Source organism: Neopsephotus bourkii, unplaced genomic scaffold (assembly GCF_033783945.1).
Source record: "Neopsephotus bourkii isolate Nb327-2 ecotype Australia unplaced genomic scaffold, CSIRO-AGI_Nbou_v1 NB_1760, whole genome shotgun sequence".
Taxonomy (NCBI): Eukaryota; Metazoa; Chordata; class Aves; order Psittaciformes; family Psittacidae; genus Neopsephotus; species Neopsephotus bourkii.
In genome coordinates this window covers 7,978,213-7,988,737 of record NW_026902234.1, presented here as the reverse complement: position 1 = coordinate 7,988,737, position 10,525 = coordinate 7,978,213, and the positions used below count along the sequence as shown (strand labels likewise).

The 10,525-nt window shown below is 39.4% G+C and overlaps 1 protein-coding gene across 3 annotated transcripts in view; it reads left to right on the top strand.

Moving 5' to 3' along the window:
* Nucleotides 1-10,525, top strand: part of TMCO3 (transmembrane and coiled-coil domains 3) — a 37,179-nt gene that overhangs the window by 636 nt on the left and 26,018 nt on the right. For all 3 annotated transcript variants that reach the window (XR_009729140.1, XR_009729141.1, XM_061377713.1), the window contains exons 2-4: nt 25-122; nt 2,541-3,083; nt 7,917-8,096. Coding sequence is in view for 1 of the 3 variants with exons in the window: in XM_061377713.1 (XP_061233697.1) it covers nt 2,637-3,083; nt 7,917-8,096 (627 nt within the window). In the remaining 2 variants the exon portion in view is untranslated. The remainder of the gene's footprint in view (nt 1-24; nt 123-2,540; nt 3,084-7,916; nt 8,097-10,525) is intronic.

Here is a 10,525-nt window from a genome sequence, read left to right as displayed (position 1 = left end):
CTGTGCTTCCCCTTCTCCCCCCAGCTTTCCTCAGGGTGAGGTCCCGGAAGCCGGCCCGGGAAGAGAAGAGGAGAAGGAGGCGGTGGCGTAGGCAGCTGCCCTCCGGCAGCCATCGCTCTCAGGTGGGTGCCTTTGGGGCAGAGGTGCCCGCGCCTCGGCTGCCCTGAGGGACCTGAGAAGGAGCTTGGGTGGTGGCAAACGGGCAGGTGGGGAAGGAGCCGCAAGCGTTTTGGATGAGAGGATCGGGCTTGCGTTGGAGGCAGGGTCTAGCATCCGCTTGATGAAATCCGGCGCTACTGTATCGTGTTCAGGAAGGCAAAACCGGGAAGATGAACTGCAGTCCATCAGGAGACACACCGTTCTTGAGAAGATCTCCCAGCATCAGGAGTTCCCTCTAATTTGATACTTAGTGATGCATGGAGAAGAGTGTTTGTCTCTTTTCTTTTTTTTCCCTTCTGGATGATCTTTAAGGTTCCTTCCAAGCTAAGCCATTCTATAGTATTATGACTATTCTATCAGTATTTTTGAGTTCTGAAATGCATCATATGCTTTTATATGTGGGGTTATTATTCCCTTAAGAGCTTTTGAGCACTACCCAAGGTGCTACTTTCCTAAATAGTTCTTTGATAGCCAGGTAAAAAACACTGCTACTGAAACAAAACGATACCGTGGCAGAACTACGGTGGTAAGTTTGCACAGTGCAACAATGGGCGAATTTACTACTGTCTTTGCTCATGATTTAGGTACGTGGTTTGCCGTACCATGTAATATGTGAAAGTGGAGTATTCAACTCCCTGCAGACAGAAACTTGAATATGCAATAAATATTTTCTTCACCCTCTTTCTTGCAGGAATAAGTTGTAATATATTCAGCAGAATCTCTTGCCCAAGCGTATTAAACAGGAAGGTTCTTATTTTGTATATACGAAGAAATATTTCCTTAAATATTACTCTAGAATTTTGCCAGGTGGTGTGAATTGTTGCTTTTTCCTGATCTCTTAAAAACAGTAAACCCTATAGCTTTATCAAAGTTCTGAAATAGTTCTACTTTATTATTTTATTGAAATTAGCATGATGTAGCTATGCTACATACTTTAAGTTCTTAATTTTAAATGTTTTAGTTCTTCATGTTGTTAAACCCTAGCCCATAGTCAACTATTGATAACTAAATGCTTTGGCTTGTATTTCATGCATTGAAAAGAAATAAACCGTCTACAGGCAGTTTTTTGCAGTTCTGACTGAAACAGAGATCGGAGGGTATTTTAAAAATTAAGGTAGTACATGGCTGTGCTTTGCCATCTTCGCTTCCTGTTCTGTATATTGATGATGCTTAGCTTGGATTCTTGTGACTGCGGCTGCTGCTGTATTGTAGGAAAAGAATAGATACATAGCTTCCAGATTATACTGTGTCCATATGAGGGTTCCTAATGAAGGCTGTTGGTACAGTGATGAAGATTGCAGCCAAAGTTTTAGGCAAATACCTGCTCTATTGATGATATACTAACATGTAATGTGCTGTGCATTTTTAGACTACTACACTTCAGTGATAAATGTATGCTTTGTGCATACATTTATGTGTTGTTAAATATAGCTTTCTGATGTGGGGTTGTTTTTTTTTGTAGGTTTTTGTATTTGGTTGGTTTGGTTTGTTTTTTTGGGGGGTTTGTTTGTTTGTTTTGTTTGTTGTTTCCCCCCCCCCCCAAGAAAATGTAACTTGGTTATTATACAGTAAGGTCAGTGTTTTCCTGTAGGCTCTGGGGGAAGGAAATTCGTTCTTAGTTTTGAAATTCTACCCTGCTTGGTGTTAGAAGCAAATACAGCAGTTTAAATATAGATCTTCAAGTAGCTTCTCAGAAATGAGCTTGCAAATGAATTGACTTTACTTTTAGTGTTCTTACACCTCTATTTTAAAATCATGAGGATCAATAATTAGCTTTGAAATAAAATGCCTCAAGGTGATGCAGCCTTTCAGGTGAAAGTCTTTGATCCAGGCTAATAATGCTTAGAAGTCCAGGAAGTTTTGATATTATTTCTTTACTGTAGAAATTCCTCCCCTCCTCCCCCAGTCTAACTTACAGTGTAATCTGTTTCAGTTAAGCTTTCTTTCCATTATATTTTGTATAGTTGCCTGTGTTAATGGTTTGGAAGCTATAAAAATAACAAATGATTATGATATAATTCTTTAGGATCAGTTTGAAAGAACGCAAGAGGTAAATAAGAGTAATGAGTTCTGGAGCTAGGTTGAAGTATAGCCTATGGCATTGTGGCTTAATATTTTTATGGCTTTTTTCTCATAAGAAGTGCAGGTGACTACCATGTGAAATAATGAAGCTTTCCATTCTGTGTTTTTAAGACAAGATGATATCTAGACAATAGTCAAGAGGAAAATGAAAGTCTACCAATAACCATGGCTCTTTCTTGGTTTTGAGAACTGTTAAAAGATTATAGTGCAAGATGCAGTCTTGGGTTTCATTTCTACATTTGCTTGGTCTAATACCCCAACATTATCATGTTTGTTAACTGATTGGTACTGTTTTGCAGCCTGGTATGTGTAGTGGAGATGCAGAAACCATGTAGCAGGAAGCTTTGAGCAGTTGTGGATTATCAGTTTCTCCCAACAGCAATAAAAATTGAAGAATGAAGGCAACTGAATTTATTTCCTTATGGACGTTGGTTTTATTGCCTTGTGTCCAGCTAGCAAATCCTGCAGAGCATGAAGATGTAGTAAAGCATGCAATAAAACTGCACCGTGGGAAAGGAGCTGTTGTCGCTCAGAGAAAGCAGTGGGTGTTGGAGAGCTGCAGAAAACTGTCTGGTCTTCTTCGCCAGAAGAACGTTGTTCTCAACAAACTAAAAAATGCCATAAGAGCAGTTGAGAAGGATACTGGACTATCAGATGAAGAGAAACTTTTTCAGGTTCATACCTTTGAAATCTTCCAAAAGGAGCTAAATGAAAGTGAAAACTCAGTCTTTCAAGCAATCCATGGTCTCCAGAGAGCTCTACAGGGTGATTACAAAGATGTTGTAAATATGAAAGAAAGCAGTAGACAGAGACTGGAAGCCTTGAGAGAAGCTGCAATTAAGGTTAGTTCCCCCATGTTTATTTACTAGACTACTCGTGATTTTCATTTTATCATGGCACAGTTTCAGCCTCTTTTAATAAAAAAGATTCTTTACATAAAACTTGCAATGTTTACTGTTTACAATGGATTTTGCATGAATTTTTCTCATTTGTAAAATTGAAAGTAGTTCTGTTGTAGAGCTTAAAACTTACTAGCAGTCAATAGTTCTTATTTGAAAACAAAGCTAAACATAATCATAAGACCTATGACAAATATGTTAAAGGGAAAGGCATACCAGAAGTGAGTCAGTGCACATAGCATAATTGCACTAGACAGGCCAGTGGGATTATCAGAGTGGAAATAATGCTATAAATTGGCAAAACACTGTCATTTTCCACTTAATGGGAATTGTTCATTCAAAATATACATTTTAAGCAGAATGACTTCTTGCCTTTTATTTCTGTATTCATACAGATATGGGTAAAATGGACATGCAAAATATGAGATGACTAGATTTTTAATCTAAGTATAGCACTCCTAGCCTAAAAAGTGCAGGTCTGAAGAACAGTGCGTTCCAAGAAAAGCACATGTGGGTAACAGTTGAGCACAAGTGCTTTATGGAAGATTTGAGTTCTCATGTCAATGCCGACCTGTTAGGGTGTGCAATATCTGCCGCTGTCTACTGAACTTTGTAGTACTCAGACTGTATATTGAAAAGTCTCCCATTGAGAGAAAATGCCGCTTAGTTCATTTGGTATTTAAACTGCTCTGTTTCCTTGCTCTACCTGTCAAACACTGGAGAAATATATTAAGAATTTTCTTTGGTTTCTGCCTCCTAAAAGAAGAGTCTGCCCTTGCACAAGGGAACTAGAGCAGAGGGTGGGGAGTAATTGAGGTATAGAACCACAGAACTGTTTGGGTTGGGAAGGACCTTAAAATCATCTAGTTCCAACCCCCCTGACGTTCACAGGGACACCTCACACTAGACTAGGTTTCTCAAGGCCCCATCCCACCTGGCCTTGGGATGAAGCAGCCACAACTTCCTTGGGCAACCTGTTCCAGTGCCTCACCAGCCTCACAGTAAAGAACTTCCCTGTATATAACCTGAACTTTCCCGGCTTAAATCTTCCTGTCCTCCCTTGTTCTGTTGCTACAGTACCTGATGAAGAGTCTCTCTCTGGCATCGTTAGAAGCCTTCCAGTATCTGAAGGGGGCTTACATAGTATCAGAGCTGGGAGAATTTCTAAAGGACATTTTTTTGTAAGAGATGGGCAGATCTTAACAGGTGAAGATAGCAAGAGATTTTGTGCAGTGAACTGTGGCAAGAAAGGCTGGTGGAAGCAGGAGTTAGCATGCAGGCTTGGGAGTCTGGAGTGGTCCGTGGAGTAAAAACAAAGACTGAATTACGACAAATTTGGATAGGGAGTAGTTTGGATCTATTTGTATTCCAGTGAAGTGCTCAATATGCCTTTGATATTGGCACTTAATGTAGTGCCAGCCTGCATAGAAATGCTAGCAATTGTAATAAAATTACTTGATTTTCTTCAGAGTTCTTAAAATAGCAACAGTGAAGCTGTCTAGAATTATCTTTCTCATTTACCTATTTTTTGGCAGCGTTACTGTAAAATACTTAAGTAACGTGTCCTTGAACTTGAGAATGGTGCTTCCTCACTTTTCTTATAAAAGGAGGCCTGTGTGCATAATGATGTGGTTTAGATGCGTGTCCTGTTAAAACTTAACTTCTGTGGGGATGGATTGCGCAGGCTTCCTTGTATTATCATATCGAGATGTTTACTTGAATGAGCAATCATTTACACTTCTTATGTCACATGCATGACTATTTAAATAGAATACTTGTTGTTCTAACCTTACAACAGCTATTGTTATATAATGTGAAATGAAGAATAATGGGAAAAGGGAAAATGCATGCCAAAAGGATGACAATTACATGGGGTCCAGTTTTGTTCCAGTTTCATTTTACTGTAATGATTACTTTGTTGATGTAGTTGTAAGACATCTTTTCAATTGTTTAAACAGTGATCGAATGGAAAATACAAATGACTGTAGGGAGTACTGGACTCTTACCTTCATCTTATTTCTGTTTAGTTGAAGCATTTAGATTTTTTTTAGTGCTGAGAGATGTACGCATGTCTGATGAATTTCCTGCTGGCTCTGTTGCTGGGAAAAGGTATCACAGAATCATTTTGGGGGGCAGGGAAGGAAGAAGGGGTGACATTAACTTCTGCCTTCCTTTGCTCCAGGAACCTGTGTGGAACTTCAGGAAATAGCAACAAAATCTCACCTACTTTTTATCAGCTTCTAATTTCTTGGGTTCTTCCTACTCAGACATTAATGGAAAACAACTCACAAGTAGTGCAAAGATGCATCCTCTTCTAACTGTGGTTTTTGTCATCTCTTATTAAAGAGCAACAGTGACACTGTCTTAACCAGCATTGCCCCAAAGTCTTACTTCATCTTACTTCATTTTGCTCATGTGTTCCTAGGCGTTCCAGCCTCCTGTTCAGTACACAATCCCTATCTGTATTACCTTGCTTAACCAACTGTTTGTATGTACCTTGTGATCAGACGTCTCCAATCACACCATGAGTTCCAGAACAGTGTGCTGTGGTGCACTTCTGCTTAACATGCAGCAGGCTGTTTGAGCTAGCTTGTCCTTTTTATGGACACTGTTCTCTGTGATGGTCCCACTGTGACACTGTAGGTGAAAACAGAGATGCCACTTTAATAGACTACAAAGACCTTGGTCTTCATTAATTAAAGGAACTTAAACTCAGATATTTTTTTTTTAAGCTCTTCTACCTTGTTCTCCAGGGAAAGTTAACTTCTTGCAAATTAGAGCATTATTTGTTTTTCTGCAGTTCTTTATTTATCTAGCTCTGTTCAGCCTGTTTGTCTCAGCTGACAGAAAGGACTGATCATCTCCTTCCACCCAAAATCTGTTCCATTTTTGAGGGGAAAGAATCTAATCCTTACCAGTTCCATCTGGTGTTCTAAGTTGTTGTTGACTGAGGAAAGAATCTGCAGCTCATATGGGGGCTGTTTTTTACATCTTGGAAGCAATGTCTGCTAGCAGAGAATGACAGATAGGAAATGTTTTTCCTTGAGGCTGCATGAGAGTGACTGTGTCTCTTGCTTATGTGTTGCATAAGAACTAAAGCAATTGACATTGGGCCAAGCACATTAATAGTTACGTTTTTCCCAACCTCAGTTATTTTGGGAACTGGATAATTGCCATCATGCTGGTGTAACTATGGTAATTCTAAACACCAACAGACAGCAATACTGTAGTTTCATCACAACCAAAGATATTCATCTGACTGTCCAGATTTCAGAAGGTCTAAGCCATAGTTACAGGCTGCACTGAGTATACTCTTGTCTTGGTATCAAGGAATTAATGACATTATATGCATGTTCTTGCAGGTTTCAAGGGGAAAAATGTTCATCCGCAAACATGCGGAGGACGGAACACTCCAGTTATTAAACATAGGAATTTGGGACCATTTTAGATGCCCAGGTTATTGAAGGTATGTGTGTGTGGTAGGCAGATAAAACACACAACCTAAGGGAAACCAATATTCTGTCTGATAGTTCTGACTGGTATGGCGGAGCATCCAAAATAGGGACAGAAACTTATGTTTTCTGGGAATTCAGGCTGACTTAGAGATTGCTTGTATTTTTTGCCCAGTCTGTTCTTTCCCTTGGTAGTAATGCTGGCTCTTCTGACGAACAGATATAGGGTGTCTCTTATGTAAATATTCTCAGTATCCTGAATCTGATGGAAAGGAAAGCCTGCCATTGCATATATTCCCTCATTCATAGTTGTTCTTGCTCTCAATCAATATATCTTTAAAATAATGTAGATATGTAAAGTGAAGCTCCACCCCCTCAAGTCCCTTGTCCCTCCTAAAACATCCCAAACCTGAAATTATACCCTGTCAGTACACAAAGTATTTTGTTTGGTTATTGTCTTCTTAACCATGTTAAGTCCAGTCTTGATCAGTAAATATTTTTTAGTTCTTTTTTTGAACCTGAAATATCCAAAGAGAAATGAAATACCGTAATTTTTATCAGGGAAGCTACTGAAATATTTTCATGCCATGTTGAACCACATCAGTATTTTTTTTCTTCTGAAACTTAGAAGTGGATATTAGAAGTCATTAGTGCAAGTTCACAAGAGGCTCAAACTGAAAAGATGGACAAAGTATTTTAGTTTTGATAGCAAAAATGCTTCTTGGGAAACAAAAGGGAACCTCAGCCTGCGTGCTTGACTGCTCATCTGTACTCTTCTATCTGTTGTTTTGGTGTTGATTTTTTTTTTCCCTAGCTGTTTTCACAGTTATTGTAATTTCAGAAAACCATAAACAGACCTCTTCCCATGTTTACAAACCAGCTTATAAAATCAAGATTCACTGTTTTCCTTCCAATTTGTTTGTTTGTTGTAGCCAGTAAAGCTATGCTTTCAAGGTTATTATGCTTCCCTGCTAAAGCACTGACATCTAAGCTTTACTTGGCTCTGAAATGTTTCCTAGAGTTCCTCAAAGTAATTCCTTTCTTGTGTTTTCTGGATTGCAACCTTGGGGCAGCTCTATAGTTTAATGGATTAGAAAACTCAATGGGTGAATATTTTGTTTGACTGTTACTTTTCTTGCTCACTTCCCCCAGTGAAAACTGGCAGAAGAGAAAGCAGTCTTCAAATATGATTATAAAATCTACATTGCTTTTGCAGCTCCACTTGTAGGATGTTTTGTGTCAAAGGAAGCATACATTTATGTCAAATGTTTTTCTGCTCAAATGCCTGGCCAGCACTTCATCTGTGTATTGTAAAATTCAACAGGAGGAAATGGAATATGTTGAGCTCTTAGCAGCAGAAAAACATCAGGTTGAAGCCCTTAAGAACATACAACATCAAAACAAAAGCCTGTCAATGCTTGATGAAATTCTAGAAGATGTCAGGAAGGCAGCTGATAGACTGGAAGAAGAGATAGAAGAGCATGCCTTTGACGACAACAAATCTGTAAGTGATACTTAAGACTCAGTCTTTTGGTTAATGTGCATTTATTCTTTAGTTTATATTTGTATTGTAGGTGTGTTTCTCTTGTGTTAAATAGTTGTTAGAATTTTAGTGACTATAAAAAAATTTAAATTTGACTCTAGGTTTGTTTTTGCTTCCTCTTCGACAAAAGAACATATTTAGTGGTAGAATGATTGCTTTTTAGGAGTGAGCTAACACTCTTAAAACTCCTAAACACTCCTAGTGAGCAAAACCTACTTTTTGCTACTGTTTTCTGTGGTTTTGATTTGAAAGTCATCCCTGTGACTGACACTTTGACAGTGACAAGTGTAATCTGTCTCACGGATACAGCCCATGAGAGTTACAGCACCTCAGTGATGGTGGTGATATTTAGAAGTTGCAGGATATAGAGTTAGTGTTAAGTGTAGTATCTACCTTTTTCTTTTTCATTTTGTTGAGGAAGTTATGGTAGAACAAGAATCCTTGCAGTTAGTTTGTGCAGTCTGGGAAAAAGATGTATTATTCAAGGTAAGTATCTGCAATGTGTTTTTGGCCTTGCTTTTTTCTCACTTCTGTGGCTTTTTATACCTTGGCCTATTTGCATTGTTAATTGTTTGCGTGGCATGTCAGACAGTATCCCTCAGGTAAGGCAGTGTGTATTTGGAGTTGGAAGTATGTCAGTTTATTCTACTGTCCCATTGTGCTGTCCTCAGGGACTGACTTTCTGAATTGGTCCTTGTTTGCATATATGTGGATTACAATTTTGTTTGGCTTTTGCTCTTGAAAGGTTTTAATTGATGGTCAGGTTGACTTCCAAGATGAGCATAGCTCTTGAGTTCTTCTGAGGAGGCACAGCTGAGTATCTCTCAGTAGAGAGCAAGACCGTTTTTTGTGCTTGTATTGCAAGAAAGTGAAAGCAGCTTTTTATTTTGTATCCACCAGACCGCAGTAATTGCCACCAGTAGGAATACTATCTAATAGGACCAACTGTGGGAAAGGGATGACCTGGCTGGAGTGCCCTCTTCTGTGCCGCCGGGGTATAACGGCACGTTTTAAAGAGATAGGAATGAGGTTTCCTCTGCTACACCTGTTAATTGGAAAAATGCCAACTCATCCTTTTTCTCGAGTGTACCGCGTTATCCTTCGGCTTGTATGTCTATTCATGAAAGAAAAGGAATCGTGAAATGCAACCTGGAGGATTTCTTATATCTCCATCTTTGCAAGAAACAGCTAGTGTGCTTTCTTTTAAGCTAGAACACTAGAATATAGAACAAAGAAGCTCTAACAGAGTAATCAATAAGCAATACAGTCAAATAGAGAAGTACAGTAGGTAGAAATTAGGACAAAAAAAAAATCTGAGTTAACCTGCAATGCAAGACAGGAACATTTGTGCATTGTGTTCTGCTATGTACGACCTGCTTCTTGGAGTTGCTATTTTGAGAGAGAATCAGGATTTTATTTCCCATTATGTCCTCAAATTTATTAGTATTTAAGAGCTGTGAACCTGTGCCATCTACTCTTGCTCTTCTAGCATAGTCTTTTTTTTTCCAATTTCCTTTGCTTTGTAAAAGTAAATATGCACTGTCATGTATTTATATTGCACAGAAAAAAAATGTTTTCCATAATTGTCTTAATCTTACATTTTTCCTTTTTTCCTAATACTGCTTCTGACCTAGAACTAGACTCTGAACTCCACTACATGAGAAATGTATTTATCCAATTTCATTGCTTTCATATGATATTTGGTACATTTTGAATTTTGATTCAAAGGGTCATAGAATAGTTAGGGTTGGAAAGGACCTTGAGATCATCTAGTTCCAACCCCCCTGCCATGGGCAGGGACACGTCCCACTAAACCATGCCACCCAGGGCTCTGTACAATCTGGCTGTGTTTGTGCTGTTTACACTGTGTAACAAATGCAGAAGAGATTTCTTGAATTCTCCTTTCCAAGAACACCTCACCATAAGCAGTGTAGTCGCAAATGCCAATTGGTGTATTGATAAGGAATGGTGAGGAAATGCTGTATGCTCTCCACGTTTCTGCAGAGTTCTTGCAGAGGGAACCCAAACCCCTTTCCTTTCGCCTTTGGGATTGCCACAGTCAAATGACTGTACGTGGTATAAAAGCCTTTATGGATACAGTCTGAACACACAGATTTATTTACAGGGACACCCTGCAGCGATGCCCAGTGTGTGGCCACCATGGACAGGGAGATCCCCCTGGGCTTCCTGGGTACAGGTACTGCCTCAGGGCCAGCAGCCCAAAGGCTTTTTCCAAGGGATGCTAGGTGAAGGGGTACAGCAGGGCTGCAGTGGGCAGGGCTGCAGGTGCCCTGTCACCCTTGTGTCATAGTGCCAGCACTTTGCAACACAGCATCACAATGTTCTGGGGCAGTATAAGGCAACATCCTCCTGTGTCCTCTGCTAGAGGC